The 19,440-nt window shown below is 59.1% G+C and overlaps 1 protein-coding gene across 4 annotated transcripts; it reads left to right on the forward strand.

Moving 5' to 3' along the window:
* The first annotated feature begins 240 nt into the window (after positions 1-240).
* Positions 241-18,909, forward strand: HID1 (HID1 domain containing). Of its 4 annotated transcripts, none has more exons than XM_070560028.1 (19): positions 241-468; positions 6,013-6,162; positions 6,722-6,892; positions 7,500-7,613; positions 8,200-8,306; positions 8,568-8,684; positions 10,428-10,650; positions 10,851-10,907; positions 11,786-11,926; positions 12,099-12,189; positions 12,400-12,551; positions 12,660-12,738; positions 14,124-14,288; positions 15,474-15,701; positions 16,019-16,125; positions 16,669-16,749; positions 17,301-17,392; positions 17,547-17,705; positions 17,991-18,909. In XM_070560028.1, exons 1-19 carry the CDS (start codon positions 403-405, stop codon positions 18,052-18,054), a joined length of 2,364 nt encoding a protein of 787 aa, XP_070416129.1. In that variant the 5' UTR covers positions 241-402; the 3' UTR covers positions 18,055-18,909. The 4 variants fall into 4 exon arrangements, 2 of the variants coding, with proteins under 2 accessions (XP_070416129.1, XP_070416130.1); XR_011522911.1 differs by having other exon boundaries at positions 247-468; positions 17,301-17,418; XR_011522912.1 differs by having other exon boundaries at positions 247-468; positions 17,301-17,410.
* The last annotated feature ends 531 nt before the right edge of the window (positions 18,910-19,440 follow it).

Genomic DNA, 19,440 nt, shown 5'->3' on the forward strand with positions numbered 1-19,440 from the left:
GGGTGAGAATGGGGGCGGGGGGCGGGAGGCTGGGAGGGTTGTGGGCCCTGGGGGCTGGGTGGAAGCGGGAGAGATGGAACAGAGGCAAGGCTCCGACGCAGAAGAAAGGGCGCAGAGACACCGGGCTGGGCTGAGAAGCGCCTAGTACTTGCGGCAGCCTTTGATCAGAGCGGCGGACTCCCGCGGCGGGAGCTGACGGGCGGGGCGCGGCAGGTGCGGAGGGCGGAGCCAGGCGGGGCCGGAGCCAGGAGGGCGGGGCCGACGCTGGGCTGGCGGGCGGGGTGCGCCGCTCGGCTCCTGCGAGAGAAGCGGGGGCCGCGGAGCTGGAGCTGGAGCAGGATCCCGAGCCCGGGCCGGGGTGGGAGTCGGGGCCGGGGCTCGGCCGGAGCGGGCTCCAACGATATGGGGTCGGCCGACTCCAAGCTGAACTTCCGAAAGGCGGTGATCCAGCTCACCACCAAGACGCAGGTGCGCCCGGGGCCCCGGCTTCCCTCACCCACCTGCCGGGCTGGGGGCTGGGCAGGGCCGGGGTGGGGGGGCGGCTGCGTGAACTTGGCTCGTCTGGACTTGGGGGGACCGGCAGGCCCACAGGGTGACGCTGAAGCCAGGGCCGGAGCGGGAGTCCTTGTCCTGTACCCCAGGGCTCCGTCCCCTAGCCTCCCACCCCCAGCTTCCTCTCTCGGGAACATCCCTCTTCCTGCAGCCGCTGATGCCACCTTAGGCTGACGTGTGCCTACTCCCTGAGCCAACGTCGCTGCTGTCCGCCCCCTGTCCTGCACGCCCCCTCCGCCCTTCCAGCCTCACATCTCCAGCCTCCCCCGCCCCCACTCACCCATCCACCCCACTGCTCTCCTCCCTGCCGCTCGGTGCTCGCGGGTCCGGGACGCACAGACCCGGCTGACTCAGTGCAAACAAAGCCGGGCCAGCGCCTGCCTGGGTCGGAGAAACAGCTGGTGTGCAGCGGCAGCAGCCTTGCTGGGCCCAGGTCAATGCCCACAGCCAGAGAAGGCCCAGGTTTTCCTGGATACACGCAAAGAGTGGCCGGCGTTACTGCAGCCTGGCAAGGGGACCTGTTTCCAGGCCCATGGAGTCCAGTTTCCCAGCTAGGGACCCCTGCTCCAGGAGGCTCCTTCTCTGAGGCCCAGTGGTGGGGCTGGCTGTGTTTGCCAGTACTCTCTGTTCTCCAGGTCAGGGCTAAGAACCCTCTAGGTTGCCCTTGACTGCCTGGTGTGGGGCTTGGAGATATCTTTCAGCCTAGTCCATGCGTGCACACCCCTTGGAGTCCACAAGTGGCACAGAGGCTACCTCTTTGCCCCCAACACACAGGACATGGCCCCAGTAAGGCTGCTTCCCTGCCCACTCCTTCTCTCCTCACCCCTTGAGCTAGGCTGCTCTGGCCTCAGAGATGCTCAGCCTTGACTCCCCAGATCCCCCACTTTCAAGGGAGTCAGGACCTGCTGCCCTCTGGGACATTCCTCTTACCCCCACCCCCAGAGCTTCCTTTACTCTTGGCAGTTAGAGTGGGATCGAGGGAGCCATCTCCCCACAGCCAGCTGGTCACAGCTTCAGAGGCCAGACCACACTCTCTTGTTCCCACAAGAGGAAGGTCAGGTGCCCCGCAAATGCCCAGGGCCCCTGGGGAGTCCAGGCCCAGTGAGAGGCCTTTGATAGAAACCAGACGTTGCTTCTCACCAATTCCCCCATGGCTCCTGGTTAGTTCTGGCACTTGGCTTTCTTTGGATGTGGCTTCTAGATCTGTGGGTGGCAGGTGGGCCAGCTCTCAATGTGGAGCCACAGGGAGAGGTGAGAGGAAGGCTCCCATGTTTACCTACTGGAGACGGAAACATCTTGGTGAAATGAGCTATGGGCTGTTGGCTCAGCAGCCAGGGTCCTTTGCTGGGCCAGCAGGACTTGCTCAGCCAGGTCCCAGAGAGTCTGGGTGGACTAGATGCCTACCTGCTCCGGCCCCCTCCCCCAAATACAATGTGCCTCTGTTTTTCCCTGGCTGCAGTCCTATGACGGAGCTGATTGAGTCAGTGCTGTCCCATTTCTCAGCTGAGGACAATGAGTTGGCTTGGGACAGGACTGGAGCCAGAGACCCGCCTGGATCTCCCTCCAGAGAGCGCTGGGGTCCTGCAGGTGGGATGGGGCCTGGGCTGCCTGGAGAGAGAGACCCTCAGGGGCTGAAGCCTCGGGCCCTGTGTAGTAACCTGGCTTGGGCAGTTTGGAAGTGAGGACCAGATCCCAAATGGTTGTTCCAGACCTTGTCACTCAGTGTTCCCAAGGAGAATGAGGCCAGTTGTCCACAGGGTGTCCTCCAGTCCCAGTCCCTCAGAGGCTGTGCTGTGCACACAGAGTTTTGCTCTGGGCAGCTGAGAAGCCGACCTAGCACCTTTTCCCGTAGCCGGGGCCTGAGCTGCTTCCCCACCTTCCTGCGCTGCATCCTGTTTTCTTCCTGCCCTGGGCTAGGTCTGACCCTGGTCCTGAAGGCTTTCTCTGTGTTTCCTGAGCCTTTTCCCAGAGTGGGTGGGGCCCTGGAGGGAGGACCTGGACCAGGGCCCCTCTCCTCGACCCTGCCTATTTGGAGATTCTCTGCTGTAGGCCGGATGAGATCTGGTGGCTCCATGTTTACATGCACATGTGTGTGTGCATGTGTGAATGCTATGGTGACATGGTCCCCAGAGCAGGTCACCTTTAGCAGGCTAGAGCACTGCTAGTCCTTCCCTCCTCCTCCCAGAGAGGTTCAAAAGATGCAGCTGGTCCCCCCAGCTGGCGGGGAGTCTGGCCTGTGCAGGTCCTGCAAAGCTGGGGTAAGCATATCTGGTTTTCCTCCAGGAGAGCTCAGCCCCTATACCCCTGGCAGCATGGGACTGCCCACCTCTAGCAAAAATACTCCTTTCAAAGAAACTGGCTTGGATTTTAGAAGCTTCCTTGGGTTGGGTGGAGCCTCGCTGGGGTAACTGAGGCAGGAGCTAAGCCATGTCCCTCCCCTTGGGAGCCTAAGGGGCCCCAGTGACCCTGGCCGATACCTGTAGCATCAGGCTAGTCTGGTATGGTCAGTTAATGGTCACTGAATTGAAGTGTCCAGCCACAGTGGGACCAGGAGGGGAGGCCCGAGTTGGGGGTAGGGGAAGTGAAAGTCGCTACTCATGAAGTTCAAGGCCAGCTCCCATACCTGGGCCTTTCCTCTGCTTCCTGGCTGGGCTAACCTGGCCCTCCTAAGTTCCCTCCTAAGTCTCTCTCCTCATTTCAGATTCAGTTCCTAGGTGACACTTGCCTGATGAATTAGGTCAAAGGTTAAGTCCACTTGGTGCTCAGATAAGTTTCTGCTCCTTTAGGGGGATAGTGGCTACCTGAGAGGTAGGGGAAGTGTCAGAGATGGGAGCTTCGCAGAGTGAGGAGGGTGCTGCATGCTTTCTGGGGTGTCCTTCCTCACCCCCACCCCGACCCACCACTCTGGGGTGTGGTGCCCCTGGACCCCACTGAGTCTGGAAGGCTGTCCTGGCTGTGGGCCCAAGGGCCAGCAAACCCCAGCCCCAGGGACCTTCCTTTGGCCTTTGTTCCTCTCCCCCAGCTAACTGGCTCTACCAGTTCTGGGACTGAGCAGGCCCTGGTGCCAGGCCTGTGCTGAGGGCCATGGCCACATGCTGCCCTATAGCTTGGGGAGTGGGCCAGGGTACACCTGGGCCTTAGTGAGGCTTTTGGCCCCAGCCCGGAGTTTGGACAGCTCCACTGGTGCTCAGCTCTGCCCGGTGACCAGGCTGAAGGGGTCTCTAGGATTAATTACAGCCTTTAGCTGAACAAATATTAGCTGAGCATCTGCTGTATGTCTCAACTGCAAGGTCAGGGAAGAAGGGCTCATGGACTAATGGGGCCCAGAGGCAAGTGCACTCAGCCTTGGAATCAGGGACTATGATGAGTGACTGAGGTGGGAGGGGAGCAGGGTTCCAAGGCGGGAGCAAGCTCGGCAGTCCAGAGCTCTGGGAGACTTCTGGCAAGAAGTAGCTTCAGAGAACGGAATTATTTTTAAGCAAGATATATATATATATTTTTCTGATGATAAGAGTAATGCAGGGGGCCGGCCCCATGGCCGAGTGGTTAAGTTTGCCCGCTCCACTTTGGCGGCCTGGGGTTTTGCTGGTTCGGATCCTGAGCGTGGACATGGCACCCCTCATCGGGCCATGCTAAGGTGGCGTCCCACATGCCACAACTAGAAGGACCCACAACTAAAATATACAACTGTGTACCGGGGGTGACTTGGGGAGAAAAAGCAGAAAAAAAAAAGATTGGCAACAGTTGTTAGCTCAGGTGCCAATCTTTTAAAAAAAAAAAAAAGAGTAATGCACATTATGCATGGATTGTGGTGAGAGCAGGGCCGGGTATCAGGCCTTTCAGAGAGGGGAGAAGGCTCTGTTGACTGGAGCAAGCCGGGCAGGTCTCACACAGGAAGTGCTATTCAGAAGGGTAACAGTGCCTTGGACACCCTGGCCTCTCAACAGATGAACATTCAAAGAAAAAAGTAATACTACATGCGCTTACAGAAAAATATCAAGAAAAGTAAAAACCAACCAGAGAGATAATTGCTGTTAACATGCTGTCATTTTCTTCCAGGCTTTTATTACTATGTAATTTACACAGAATTGTGATCATCTTATAGTTAATTTTATATCTTGTCTTTTTCACATAACATTGTACTCTGAGCATTTTCCATTGTTTACTATTCTTTGAAAATGTGCTTCTGATAGCTGCATAATATTCTAGTGTTTGCACGTGGCTTAACTTTTTAAGCATTCCCCAAGTGGCGGTGATTTAGGCTGACTCCAACTTTTCACTGTTATCAACAAGAACGCTTCAGTGAACATCCTCATACATGCACATCTCTGATCCTTTCCTGAGGAAGGATTTCTAGAATGGAGTTTATGATTCAAACTGGTTGTGTTGTGGGGATAGAAAATACAAGAGTGAGGGGCCGGCCCAGTGGTGCAGCGGTTAAGTGCACACATTCCACTTCGGTGGCCCAGGGTTCACCGGTTCGGATCCCGGGTGCGGACATGGCACCGCTTGGCAAGCCATGCTGTGGCAGGCGTCCCACATATAAAGTAGAGGAAGATGGGCACGGATGTTAGCTCAGGGCCAATCTTCCTCAGCAAAAAGAGGAGGATTGGCAGCAGATGTTTGCTCAGGGCTAATCTTCCTCAAAAAAAAAAAAAAATAGAAAATACAAGTGTGTGTGTGCATACATGTGCATACGTGTGTGCATGCGTGTACGTGTGTTTAGGTAGGATCTTGGCTGGCTGGCTGGCTGGGCTCTGGACCCCATCCTGCAGGCAGTGGGGAGCCCCTGAGGTCTGTGCTGAGGGAACGATGCCTTTGGTGCTGTGCTTTGAACATGGGGTGGGGGCAGTGTGGAGGTGGATGGAGGCGGTGAATTTGGAGGTGGGGCCCTGGCAAGAGTGGCCTGAAGTGCAGCACCACCGGTGGGCACTGAGAGGAGCAGGTGCCATCAGAGAGCCAAGGGGATGGGCTCCTTTAGATTTGGCATCTGTTAGTGTGCCTGGAGAGGGTGGAGGCCGCGGCTGAGGGGCAGCTTGGATGAGTGGAAATGAGCACCTGTCCCTTGTCCTCCTCCTAGGGGGAGGGGCACAGCCTGGGTCTGGTCCCTGGCACTTGACCTAGCCGTGTGGCCTGGAGAGGTCCTCAGGTGGGGAGGCCCGGCCAGAGGACGACAGTGAGTTACTCAGGGTCACATAGTCCCTCAGGGACTGGGTTGGGCTTTGGCTGCTGAACTTGGTGCCCAGCTGACCCCTGACCATCTGCACCAAGTGTCCCCAGCCTGCCTGTGCTGGTCTCGTGGTAGCTGAAGGATGTCCCCCAAGTGGAAAGACTCCTGGGTACGAGGGATGGAGCAGGGGGACTGTGGCTTCCCTCTGGGGGGGCTCCCTTGGCTGCAGATTGGGCAAACAGGACGTTGGCAAGAGATTGTACAACTCTAGACACTGGGTTCCCCCCCAGCCCGTAGAAGCCACCGATGACGCCTTTTGGGACCAGTTCTGGGCGGACACGGCCACCTCAGTGCAGGATGTTTTTGCGCTGGTGCCTGCGGCAGAGATCCGGGCTGTGCGGGAGGAGTCACCCTCCAACCTGGCCACTCTGTGCTACAAGGTGAGGAGTGCCCGGCGCCTCGCTGCCACACCCAGCTGAGCCATTTCCCACCCTCCCAGGGAGGCTGAAGCTGGCCGAGCCTTGCGGTCCAGGAGGGCAGACACCCAGGACATCCCCCCCGCCCAGGTTTGGGCAGTCTGGTGGCTTCAGCCACTTCTCCCCGCTAGCTGGGCTCTTGGGGAAAGTGGTCATGGCAGCTGCCATCTGTGAGGCACCCTCTGGACCAGACCTTGCTGAGCACTTTCCACAGGTCAGCTCATTTAGCTCACCCTGTGTGGATGGTACTGTTAGTGTCACCATTTTACAGATGAGGAAACTGAGGCTCCAAGGGGTGGTCACTTAGCAAGGTCTTAGTCAGTGAGTAGTGGGCTAGGCTGTCACTCCTGTGATGGTCTAAGATGCTCTCTGGCCATGTCCTGTCCCCCTGGGCTGGCTGACCCTGTCTGGAGAGGTAGCACTGCTGCCTCTTCTCCTCTGAAGCCTAGGGTGCCCATCCTGACCACCAGTGCCGGGGCCCCACTCCCCACCCTTCCAGCATGCCCCTCTGCCCTCCCCACAGGCCGTGGAGAAGCTGGTGCAGGGAGCCGAGAGCGGCTGCCATTCAGAGAAGGAGAAGCAGATTGTCCTGAACTGCAGCCGGCTTCTCACCCGTGTGCTGCCCTACATCTTTGAGGACCCTGACTGGAGGGGCTTCTTCTGGTCCACAGTGCCCGGGGCAGGGCGAGGAGGGGTCTGTGGGCTTGTCTGGGGCTGGGTGGAGGGTGGAGTTGCAGTGACAGGGAGAGAACGCTGGCTCAGGGCTGGCCACATTCCTCCAAACCTCTTCCGGGGTTTGGGAAGTGCAGGGGTAGGGAGAGTGGGGGTTGCTGCTGAGGAGGGGGTCAACTCCTCCTCCTTGAACCCTCGGTTCCTCTCCCACAGGACTCTGCCCACAGCTGGGCAGAGATGGGGGCAGGGCCGCTGGGCCCTCTCCCGCCCGCGCTGGTACCACCCTCTCCCTGGGTTTATCTCCAGGCCAGTGGCCGAGGGGTGGGGCCCAATGGTTCCCAGCGATTCCCAGCAAGGCCGAGGCTCTCTGGAGCATGGGGGACACGGCCTGGCCACTCCCAGTCAGGGGGGAGGTTTCCTCACTCTTCCCAGCCCCACTTCCCGCTCTGTCCCCCTTCTGTCTTGGGAGATTTGGGGTCATGGAGAGTCTACTTTCTTTTTCTTCATCCCTATGCCCATGGGTGCCTGCCTGAGCCCAGACCCTGTCCTCCCCACCCCCCAAGTCCTGGGGCCACCTCTCCTTGGCCAGCTACCACTGAGGTGGCCTGTGGGTGCTGTGTCCCAAACAGGGAGAGGACGATGACGAGAATGCCCGGCCCCTGGCCGAGTCCCTGCTCCTGGCCATCGCTGACCTGCTTTTCTGCCCAGATTTCACCGTCCAGAGCCACCGAAGGAGCACTGTGGTGAGAGCCCTCCAGCCCCCCACCCCCAGCCGGGGAGGGCTCCAGTCCTGGTTTGGGCGGTTGAAGTTCCCTTGGGCAGGATGCTGCTAGGACAGAGGCCGCTGTGGGAGAGCTGGGCCGCCTGGCACAGCTGGAGAGGAGCCAGCCGGTGTGTGCGCGGCCCTGCCCCCTGCATCCGGGAGGCTGGGCACAGGCACCCATTGTCTTCGCCTGGTGGCGGGAGGGGGTGTGGGGCTTGGACACCGGAGGCCTGGCCCTCTCACTTCCTGTGGGTTTGTGGACTCGACCTTGAGTGTTCTCTGTTCCCCACCCCCACGCACCACCAGGGGCACCCACTTCCATTCCCCTCCCTCCTTATCTCTCTCTCCCTGTCTCACACTGGGCTGAGCGAGTAAAAGAACCAGACTGAAGGAAAACGAGCTTTTGAGAGGTTGAGAACATTCATTTCTTCCCTTGTGCATTAGCACCTGGGGCATTTTGAGGGTCTGTCTTTAGAATATGAGCGTGTCACTCCCCCAGAGATGGTGGGGGGTGGGGCTTGGGTTGGCCACCCTCAGCCTGATCTCACCCTGACCCCTGTCCCTAGGACTCAGCGGAGGACGTCCACTCCCTGGACAGCTGTGAATACATCTGGGAGGCTGGTGTAGGCTTTGCTCACTCCCCGCAGCCCAACTACATCCACGACATGAACCGGTGAGCTTTGCGCGGCCCCAGAGCCCGTGTTGTCACTGGACCCCTGGCCTGGCCCTTGTGCAGCTCAGAGAGGAGACCATGCTTCTGGTTTTTTCCAAGGACGCCTTGCCTACTCGTGACCCAGCTTCAGCCTCACAGGAATAAAAGGGGTCGTTTCTCTTCATGGACTTAAGCTGGGGCTGGGCAGGGTGGGCATGCCCTCCTGGAGAATTGGAATCCTCAGGTACTGAACCCCTCCCCCCCATAATCTCCTTTCCCAAGGATGGAGCTGCTGAAACTGCTGCTGACATGCTTCTCCGAGGCCATGTACCTGCCCCCAGCTCCGGACAGTGGCAGCACCAACCCGTGGGTGCAGTTCTTTTGTTCCACGGAGAACAGGTGAGGGTCCCCTGGCCTTTCTTTCCATCCTCCTCCTGGTTCCAGGCAGCCCAGAGCTGAGACGGTGCTCCATCCACGTCTTATTTGAGGGGAGCTGCTGCCCCCTGGTGGTGATGATTTGTAACTTGACCGCCACACCTTATGCCAGCGCTGTCCAGTGTCCCATTGTGGGGCCTGAGTGACTTGTGTCTGGGTCCTCCATTTACAGCCATGCTGTCAAGTAAAAATGTAATGCAGGCCACATATGCAATTTAAACATTTCTATTAGTGACATTAAAAAAGTGAAAAAGAAACAGATGAAATTAACTTTAATGATATATTTCATTTAACCCACTATATCTGAAATATTAACATTAACATGTAGTCAATATACAAAATTACTGCGATGTTTTACATTCCGTTTTCATGCTGAGTTTTCAAAATCAGGTGTGTAGTTTACACTTACAGCACATGTGAATTCGGACTAGCCATATTTTAAGCTCTCAGTAGCTACATGTGGCTTGTATGGGGCAGTGCAGTGTAGACAGGGGGTGGTTGGGGAGCGTAGTGAATACCCTGAAGGATGAGGAGGTCCGGCCACATGGGGACGCTCATGGGCTATGGGGGCTCGTATGGGTACATGAAGGTGTCACATGGTGGGATTGCATATTTGGAGCGGGCACACGCTCTCCAGCTGTGGAGCTCCAGCTGTGCCCAGAGCTGTGCTGACGGCACAGGAGTTAATGCCCCTGAGGGTCCTGGTTCACCCTCTTACTTCCAGACTCTGATTTGCATGTGGCACATCTCATCCTTCAGGTTTTCCTGGCCGCCTGCCTAACTCTTTTTTTCCCCAGAAGAGAAGGGAACCCAGGTGACTCCCTCCACCAGCTACAGTCCAAGGCTGGCCCGAGTTATCTTTCTCACCATCCTTATCAGGCAAACAGCCACCCTTTGCCACTCGCTTCACCTCTCTGGCTCTCAGTTTCCTCATCCGTAAGATGAGGAGCTTGACCCCTGACATCTCACAAATCTCTGAATGGAGTCATTCTGTGACCTGGGAGCTGAGTGACTGAGCACGTGCTCTGCTTCCCGAGAGGACGCCCAGCTCCCTGTGGGCCTCCAACCCCTTCTCTGAAGCCCCGAGGGAGGGTACCTGCCCCTCAGAATCCTGACAGGCCTGTCCTTACACATCTGTCTGAGCCCGTAGAATGTGCTGCACCAAGAGTGAGCCCTGATGTCACTGTGGACTTGGGGCGATACAGGTGTGTCCGTGTAGGTTCATCAGTTGTAACAAATGTGCCCCTCTGTACTCACATCTGGGAGGGATGTGAGTGGGGGGGCAGGGCTATATGGGAAATCTCTGTACCTTCCTTTCAATTTTGTGGTGAACCTAAAACTGCTCTAAAAATAAAGTCTTTTAAAATGATAATAAGAGTAATAATAAAATAGCCCTCACCCCTTGGGGGAAAAATCTAAGGGATATGGACATGATTTCCTACAGAGAGCCCCTCATGACTGGCCATCCTGCTCTTGGTAATAAATTCCTTCTGCCCTCGGCCCATCCTGGCCCGGGTCTGGGATGCAGGCAAGGACGAGCAGGGCATCTCTTCTCCTTCAGGAAGCTCCTGGTTGTGCTCCCTGGCCCCTAGCCCAGGGCCTGGCACTAAAACACTTGTTGAATGACTCACCCGTGTGGTCCGGCTGGGGTGGCCAGAGGGCTGGGCCCGGGGCGTCTCTGCAGCCCCGTCCTCCTCTCCACCGCAGACACGCCCTGCCCCTCTTCACCTCCCTGCTCAACACCGTGTGTGCCTATGACCCTGTGGGCTACGGGATCCCCTACAACCACCTGCTCTTCTCCGACTACCGGGAACCCCTGGTGGAGGAGGCTGCCCAGGTGCTCATCGTCACCTTGGACCATGACAGCGCCACCAGCACCAGCCCCACTGTGGATGGCACCACCACAGGCACTGCCATGGATGACGCTGACGTAAGGATGGGGAGGCAGCCGGCCCTGCCAGGCTTGGATGGATGGCACCCCCTGTAGCAGAGCCTGGGTGAGGGGTACCCAGGGGGCACCTCGTGAGCCTGGGGGTATCTGAGGTCAGAGGGGGCAGTGCTGCCCCAACTAGGCCCGGGGTAGGGGCAGGGGTGAGGGCACCTGCTCACCTCCGGCTCCACTGTTGGCAGCCTCCAGGCCCCGAGAACCTGTTTGTGAACTACCTGTCCCGCATCCATCGCGAGGAGGTGAGTCAAGCACTGCTCTCGCTCCTGTGGATTCTTAATGCCCACCCCACACAGTGGCCTTGCAGGGGTGAGGGGATGCAGACGAGAGGGGGTGGGGGAAGTTCTGACCCCTGTGTGAAGGAACTGTGGTGTCCGTGGACTCGGGCCACCCCAGGTGAAATACTGATGGCAGGACTGTGAGGGTTTCAAGACGCAGGAAATGGCAGTGACCTCAACTGGGTGAGAGTAACCAGAAGCCTTCCAGGAGCGGGTGGCTCTGATGTCAGGTTTAGGGAGGGGGAATGGCTCTGGACTTAAGGGCCAGGCAGACCTGAGTTCACATGTCTATGACCTTGGAGGAGGTTCTTGTGCTCCCAGAGCTCTAACTTCTGCAGCTGCAGCATGGGGACAGAAACTGCTTTCTTGCCTTGTTGTGAGGATTAACTGGGTGGGCGGCCCGGCGTACAGCAGTGCTCCATGGATGGCAGCCCTTTGAGAATGGTGGAATGCTCCTCTCGTGTGACAGGGCGATGGGGAGGGCCAGGAGGATGGCACCGGTCAACAAGGAGTCAGGGTGGGCAGGGGCCCAGTTCAGGGAGTGTGTGTGTGTGTGTGTGTGTGTGTGTGTGAGGGGGTCACTAGGAGCAGCCTTGCTCAGGGACAGGGGGAGCCTGTGGTCTGGCGGAGGGGTCTGGGGCTCTCCAGATTTGCTCTGGACTCAGCTTCCGGAGGGGCCTGGCCCAGGACAGCTCTTAATGACGTTGGAATCTGGGCCCCTCAGGCTCTAGAGGTGGGACCAGGCTCTGGGGGAGTGAGGAGGCATTTGGGGGGAGCCTGGCCTGGGAAGCCTGAGCCACAGGGAGCCAGACTGGACAGGCCTCTGCTCCCGCCCCTCCCAGGACTTCCAGTTCGTCCTCAAGGGCATAGCCCGGCTACTCTCCAACCCCCTGCTCCAGACCTACCTGCCCAACTCCACCAAGAAGATTCAGTTCCACCAGGAGCTGCTGGTTCTCTTCTGGAAGCTCTGTGACTTCAACAAGGTGGGCCAGCTTTAGGGGCCCCGCTTGGCGGGCCGCAGTCTGCTTTGAAAGGGGCGGCAGCTACTCTGGATGGCCCAGGGATGGAGACAGCATCTGGGGAGACTCTGAGGAGTGGAAGAAGGTGGGGCAGAGCTGCCCTTCCTCTGAGCCCACCCTCCTGTTCCCCCCACAGAAATTCCTCTTCTTTGTGCTGAAGAGCAGCGATGTGCTGGACATCCTGGTTCCCATCCTCTACTTCCTCAACGATGCCCGAGCGGATCAGTGTAAGGCCAGGGTGGGCATAGGATGCTGGGAGGGTTCCTCTCAGAGGGGCGGGTCCAGCCAGTCTGTCCTGCCTCCCAGGAGCTCAGGCCTGGGGCTCTGACCTCCCAGGAAGGGCTTCTTCCCGCTCCCCCGAGATGAGTCTCTGCCCTGGGCTCCCTTCTTCCCCTCCCCACCCAGCATGGTGACCCCTCCCATGCCACATGCTGCAGCTCGGGTGGGCCTGATGCACATTGGTGTCTTCATTCTGCTGCTTCTGAGCGGGGAGCGGAACTTCGGGGTGCGGCTGAACAAACCTTACTCAGTGCGCGTGCCCATGGACATCCCGGTCTTCACGGGTACCCACGCGGATCTGCTCATTGTGGTGAGGGGCCTCCTGCTGCCAGGACCTGGGTGCGTGGGCATGACGTCCTCTTGGCAGAGTCTGGAGGCGGCGGGGAGCCCATGGCCATCCCTCTGCCTCCCCACACAGGTGTTCCACAAGATCATCACCAGCGGGCACCAGCGGCTGCAGCCCCTGTTCGATTGCTTGCTTACCATCGTGGTCAACGGTAGGGGGCCGGGAGCCTGCCCTCCCTGTGTTCACCACCAGGTGGCACCAGGCCACAGGGTGACCTGCCACCTGCTCTCTGGTTCAAACCCGCCTGGGCCAACAGAAATAGACGGCCAGCTGCCTATGTACTGATCAATTTTCTAGTAGCCACGTTAAAAAAAAAAAGAAAGAAAGAAACAGGTGACAATAATTTTATAATATATTTTATTTAATTCACTATATCCAGAATACCATCATCTCAACATGGAAGCAATATGAAAAATTATTGAGATATTTTATATTCTTTTTTGCCCCCCCATCTTCCAAATCTTGTGTATTTCACACGTGCATCTCAGTTAGGAATAGCTATGTTTCAAGTGCTTAATGGCCACATGTGGCTTGTGGCTCCCTCATTGGACAGTGCGGGTTTGAACAAGTATAGTCGGGGTGCTGGGATGTGCCCCTCCTACCGGCGAGGACTGCAGCCAGTTGCCCGGAAGAGGTGGCGGGAGGGCTCAGGCTGGCGGGGGTGCTGGGCAGCCGTGCGCTGGGGCAGGATGACCTCAGCATGGCCACCTTTTGGAGAGGGTGGTCCTGGGTGGGACGGACTGATTTCTCTGTGGTCTGCTGGACTCTAGGGTGAGTGGGGCAGTTCAGGGTGCCTCCAGCAGCACCGTGAGCTCTGGGGCTAGAACTGTGACTCTCCAGTACTCGTTCGCTCACTGGCTCCGTCCCACCAATCTTAACTGAGTGCTAGCAAAGTGTGGCTGGCTCTGAGAACGTGTCTGTGACCAAGAAAGCCATTGCCCTGCCCCAGCCGAGAGGCAGACATGAGACAAGGATGCACACAGACCAATACGTGACTTGAAGCTGTGCGCAGTTTCACCTCTGACCGCCCCCTCCAACAGGCTGTGCAAAAAAAAGGATTTAAACATATATAGAATGTCAGGTTGATACTCTAGAAAGACTTGAAGATCCCGAGGTTGTAACCCTGCCCGATCATTTTATACCTGGGGAATTTTGGGCAAGTTTACGAACCTCTCTGAGCCTCAGTTTCCTTGTCTATAAAATGGAAGTGGTTTTGTCTGTGTCCTGCCTCCCCCTGAGAGGTGTGAGGAGGAGTGGGTGAGATGGCACATATGAGTGGCTTTGTAAACAGTATGGCTGTCCACACGGTGGAGGAACAAGGATGGAGCCCCAGCTGCCGCCTGGGACTCTGCAGAAGACAGGCATGGCCAGTGTGGCCTTGGTGTCTGGGGGCTTGGTCTTCCCAGCCTTGGGGGGGACTTCACAGGCAGGGGGCGGGGAGGGTTTGGGAGCAGGAGCATCTTGTCCCGCTCAGGCCCAGGCTGTGCAGGGATGGCTGGTGGGGGCCCCAGGAGTGAGCCAACCCCTCCTCTGCAGTGTCCCCCTACCTCAAGAGCCTGTCCATGGTGGCCGCCAACAAGCTGCTGCACCTGCTGGAGGCCTTCTCCACCACCTGGTTTCTCTTCTCTGCCGCCCAGAACCACCACCTGGTCTTCTTCCTCCTAGAGGTTTTCAACAACATCATCCAGTACCAGTTTGATGGTGAGGCACCAGCCCAAGCCCCTGGCCTGGCCTTGGGGGCAGGAAGCAGGGTGGGCAGTGGGCGAGGACCCCTTCCTGTCTAAGGAGGGCACACACCTCTGTCCGCCAGTTTGTTCAGCGTGCATTTATCGAGCACCTGCTGTTTACCTAGTGCCATGTTAGGTGCAGAGGAGACAATGGGAATAAAACAGAGTGCTCCCTGCCCTGTGGAGCTCACCGTGTGGGGTGGAGGCACGGAGGGGGCTTTAAACAGATGGGCACCAAGACAAACAGGTCATCTTAAATCGGATGAGAGGGAAGTTCAGGGAGCTATGGTCCTCATGGGTGTCACAGATGCTAGACTGCCTGATGTAAATTAGGGCCTTGCCACTTGTTAGCTCTGTGACTGTGGGCACGTAACTGAACCTCTCTGAGCCTCAGTTTCTTCATCTGTAGGATGGTCATAACAATAGTACTAAGAGTCCCTATCTCAGAGGGTGATGGAAGGATTAAGTAAAATAACCCCCAAAAAGCACATAGCACAGCGTCTGGCAACCTAAATATTAGCAGCTATTATTATTTCCCAAATAAGTAATATCTGCATTCGTCTATGAGGGATGAATGGGGGTGGGGTGGGGTAGAAAAGCATTTTGGGGGGAGGGGCAACATATGCCAAGGCCCTGGGGTGAGATGGTGAACTGAAAGCAGAACAGTGTGGTGAGAGGCAGGGACCAGAGAGGTGACAGGGCATTGAAGGTCTGGAAAGCGTCTGCATCTTCCCCAGGAGCCGAGGGAATTCAGCGTAGTCAGTGTGGGCGACAAAGCACTGGCACATGCCATATTATCCTTCCTCTCTGCTGTCCTGGCTCAGGCAGAGTCAAAATATTGAACAGCTGGCTTAGTTTGGACACTGATATGCTAGGGTAGCCCCCCCCTTTGCCAGGTGTTACCCCTTAGCGCTGGATTGTGAGGGGGTCTGGAAGGTACCAAGGCAGGGCATCAGGGGGAGCTCAGCCCAGGAGCTCTTTCCCAAAAAGGTGACATCCTGGGGTAGCCACAGGCCCACACCACTTCTGCCTGGCTGCGCCCCTCGGGTGCCCGCCCGTGGGATAGACGCTCTCCTGTCCTCCCAACGCGCCCCCAGGAGGCGCGGGGGGAGGGAGAGGTGCTGGGAGCTCCCTGAGGTGAGGCCTGTCCCCCCCACAGGCAACTCCAACCTGGTCTACGCCATCATCCGCAAGCGAAGCGTCTTCCACCAGCTGGCCAACCTGCCCACCGACCCGCCTGCCATCCACAAGGCGCTGCAGCGGCGCCGCCGGGCCCCGGAGCCCTTGTCCCGCACTGGCTCGCAGGAGGGTGCCTCCATGGAGGGCTCCCGCCCTGCCGCCCCCGCCGAGCCGGGCACCCTCAAGACCAGCCTGGTGGCCACCCCAGGTTGGGAGCTGGCAGGTGGCAGGGGGTGTGGATACGGGCAGAGTTGGGGGCTGGGCAGAGTCTCTAAGGGGGTCACCCCCATCTCTGGCAAAGGCATGGCCTGAGTTGGGAAGCTGAGGGGATGGGGATGGGCAACTGGGGTGGGGCTGGAGGCATTGAGGGGGCCCAGGAGGGGTGGCTTGGTGGGGGCCCGGGCCTTGGGGCTGGGTGTGGGGAGATCAGCACAGCATCTCTAGAGTGGGTGGGCGGAGGAGGGAGCCTCTTCTGGCAGGCGTCTGGCGGGTGTCCTCAAGCCCCCCTGGGCCCCCTGCCCCCAGGCATTGACAAGCTGACGGAGAAGTCCCAAGTGTCAGAGGATGGTACCTTGCGGTCACTGGAGTCTGCATCCCAGCCGAGCTCGGCAGACGGCAGCCCAGCTGCGGAGGTGGGTGACAGGGACTCCTGGAGCAGGGTGAGGCTGGGCATTCCCTTTCTCCCTGGCCTCCATGGTGTGGGCTGGGCCAGGGCACTCTGGGGTCACCTTCAGCAGAGGGGCAGGGACCCAGCGCCCAGGGCATCAGTGTTGGCACTGCTGATTTTCAGGGGGGCGCTTCCACAGACCCCTTCCTTGTTTATTGGTCACAGGCCCAAGCCCTTGGTCTTCAGACTCCCCATCCATCACCCTTATCTGAGGCTGGGCTGGGCTGGCCTTTACCCAGCCTGCCCAGTCAGCTCCTGGCCCTAAACCTGTCACTGGACTGGGCTGGGTTGGGCAGGGCCTGGGGCCCAGGGCAAAGGGTGCTGGGCTGGGCTGGGCTGTCCCCTCCTATGGGAGTGAGCCCCCCCACCAACAGGGGCCAGTGGAGAGACCTCCTTGCCTCCCAGGCTCCAGAATGTGGGAGGGCCTGGGAAGAGGGGATGCTTCTCTGCCCAGGCCCTGTACCCACTCCCTCCGCCCCTCCCTCCTATTCCTTCCCCTGGGAACCAGGAGCCCAGCCAGGCGTGGCGGGAACAGCGGCGACCGTCCAGCTCATCAGCCAGTGGGCAGTGGAGCCCAACATCGGAGTGGGTGAGGGTTTGGGCAGATGGCAGCGAGGAGGGGTGGCTCAGGGTCTCCCGGTCCTGAGAACAGCTCAGCAAAGGCTCGCATGGGGATGTCTCCAAATCCAAGGACTGGCCTGGGAGCCAGGCTCGGGTCAGTCCTTCCAGCTGGGTGACCTTGACCTCTCTCTGACTCGGTTGCTTCCCCTGTCCTCACAGTCCAGAGTTCTCCCGCAGGGTTAGGCTTCAGCTGCCCACAGTGCTACCTTTCTTAATAAATCATCCTTTCCAGCTTCCTTCCCAGAATCACTTGCCCACTCCCTTACGTGTTTCCTGAGATCACCACTCATTGCCCTCGTGTGGAGTAATAAACGTCCCTACCTGACCCAGGCCATTGTGAGGGTCAAAGGGGACAGTGTCATGCATGTAGGACGTGCTCACTGTGAGGCTTGTACCTTGAATAGGTCCCTGTACCGTGTCAGTGGTGGGTGGGGACACTTCCTGCCGTGGGGAGCTCATGGTTCTGGGTCAGGGGTCAGGCCTGTCCTGCAGCCCCGGGAACCCCGGTCCCTCCCCCAGGTCCTCTCCTGGAAGTCCAAGCTGCCGCTGCAGACCATCATGAGGCTTCTCCAGGTGCTGGTTCCCCAGGTGGAGAAGATCTGCATTGACAAGTGAGGCTGGGGGCGAGGGTGAGCAGGTGGGCTCTGAGGAGGGGCCAGCCCAGGCGTGAGTGAGGGTGGGACTGGAAGCAGCCCCCCCTGCCCTAGACCTTCAGGGTGGGCTTTCCTACCTGATCATGTTGGAGACCGTCCCTCTCCCCGACAGGGGCCTGACAGACGAGTCGGAGATCCTGAGGTTCCTGCAGCACGGTACCCTGGTGGGGCTGCTGCCCGTGCCCCACCCCATCCTCATCCGCAAGTACCAGGCCAACTCCGGCACGGCCATGTGGTTCCGCACCTACATGTGGGGCGTCATCTATCTGAGGTGGGCCCCGTGGGGGGCGGGGCAGTTACCAGCCTGGGTGGGTCTGGTTTCCACCTGAGCGTCTGCCCAGCGGGACTCAGTGGGGGCTGTGGCCCTGGGTCCCACCATTGTAGTGGTCTTAATGTCAAGACAGTCCACCAGGGTGGTCTTGTCTGGTTGAGGGTGGGCACCCACTGCCCGGGGTGGGATATCAGGGTGGAAGGGGTTTGGGCTCCCATCCAGCTCCCCCTGGGTCTTTTCTGCAAGGCCTCCTAGCCCCCAGGTGACAGCCCACTCCCTCTGCAGGAATGTGGATCCGCCTGTCTGGTACGACACCGATGTGAAGCTGTTTGAGATCCAGCGGGTGTGAGGATGGAAGCCTGCAAGGGGCAAGGACCAGGGGAGGACAGGGGGCCCTGGTCCCCCTGATGCTCCGCCCAACCCACTGTTCTGAGCTTTAAATGACTACAGTCAGGGCTTGAGGGCTGGCAGATTGGCTGAGTCCTGGGTGGCAGGCCCTGGAGGGCCCCTGTGGCTGGGAGAGTGGGACCAGCTCTGACCCCTCCTTCTGGGCTGGACTTACAGGAACCTCGCGTCTCCAGAGCTGCAGGCCCCCGCCAGAGCCCCCCTCACACTCTGGCTCCCCGTTAAGACCTGTTTTCCGTGTGACCCTCAGTGCCCGCTCAGCTCCTGTGCTGCCCACCCCTAGAGGCCACCAGGTCACTGTGCCCGAATGGGTGACCCAAGAGGGAGCCCTTTGGACGTCCCTTGAGGCACCTGGGCAGGGTGAGGGGAGCCCTTCCAAGCTTCCTAACCTGAAACCACCTGGTCAGGCCTGGCTTGCTGCCAGGGCCCACGGGAGGAAGGAGCATAACCAGGCTGCTCGAGGGTGTCTGGGGGCTGGCAGACTGCACAAGCCAGACTGGGGGACCTCATGCATCTTAGGGGTTTGGAGTGGGGTGTTGGGGGTCTCCTGCTGTATTCTCCCAAGCCAGTGGATATAGCCTGGCTCCTTCTTATCTAGTACTCGGGGGAAGGGAACGGGGGTGGGGGCAGCTGTTCAGCCCTTGCCCCACCCACTGCCTGGATGACTCGGGGAAAGGGGGGCCAGGATGCCACCTCTCCATCCTGCCACTCTGGCCTCTGGGCCTCCCTCACCCCTCCTGTGTCAGTACAATCTTTGCTCTGTACAATCGGCGTCTTACACAATAAACCCCCCTCTCTACGCCCTGGCTCTCCATGCTGGGAGGGGAGGGTCAGGCCATGGCTGTTGTCTTGAGGGAGCTGGGGATTCTGCCTCCCAGAGTCGATCCCCAGAGAGCCCTCAGCGCATGACTGAGAAGCGGCATTTGTCATCTTCTTGGGTGGGGAAGTGGAGAATTGGACCCTCTCACCTGGGGTTTGGCCCCCTGGGCTGTGACCACCCAGAGGAAGAGCCCATGCAGGAGAGGTGCGGGGCCTGCCTCCCGGCCTCCTGCAGGGCCTCAGGCAGCTGCTGAGACAGCACAGGGTTGAGGGGTCCCCTGGGCCCGCGGCCCTGTGCTTGCCGGTGCCCGGCTTCATGAAAGCCTGGCCTGCAGGTGCCAGGGCTGCCCTCCCTGGGCCTCGCCCTGGGCCTCGCCCTGGGCACAGCCCACTGTTTACACTAGGCTCCGGGAGATAAATGGGCTGTCAGTGCCTGCCCTCTCCACTGATGGCTCTGAGGAACCGGCAGGCCTGGAGACGGGGCAGCCAGCCCCCGTGGTGAGCCGGCTGC

The sequence above is a fragment of the Equus przewalskii genome, chromosome 10 (assembly GCF_037783145.1).
Source record: "Equus przewalskii isolate Varuska chromosome 10, EquPr2, whole genome shotgun sequence".
Taxonomy (NCBI): domain Eukaryota; kingdom Metazoa; phylum Chordata; class Mammalia; order Perissodactyla; family Equidae; genus Equus; species Equus przewalskii.

Bases quoted from the DNA above. Each gene is read 5' to 3' on its own strand.
- HID1 (XM_070560028.1), top strand. From the start codon at position 403: ATGGGGTCGGCCGACTCCAAGCTGAACTTCCGAAAGGCGGTGATCCAG. The intron at 6,893-7,499 runs GTCTGTGGGCTT...TGTCCCAAACAG, and splicing joins CCGGGGCAGGGCGAGGAGGG to GGAGAGGACGATGACGAGAA. The intron at 10,908-11,785 runs GTGAGTCAAGCA...CGCCCCTCCCAG, and splicing joins CCCGCATCCATCGCGAGGAG to GACTTCCAGTTCGTCCTCAA.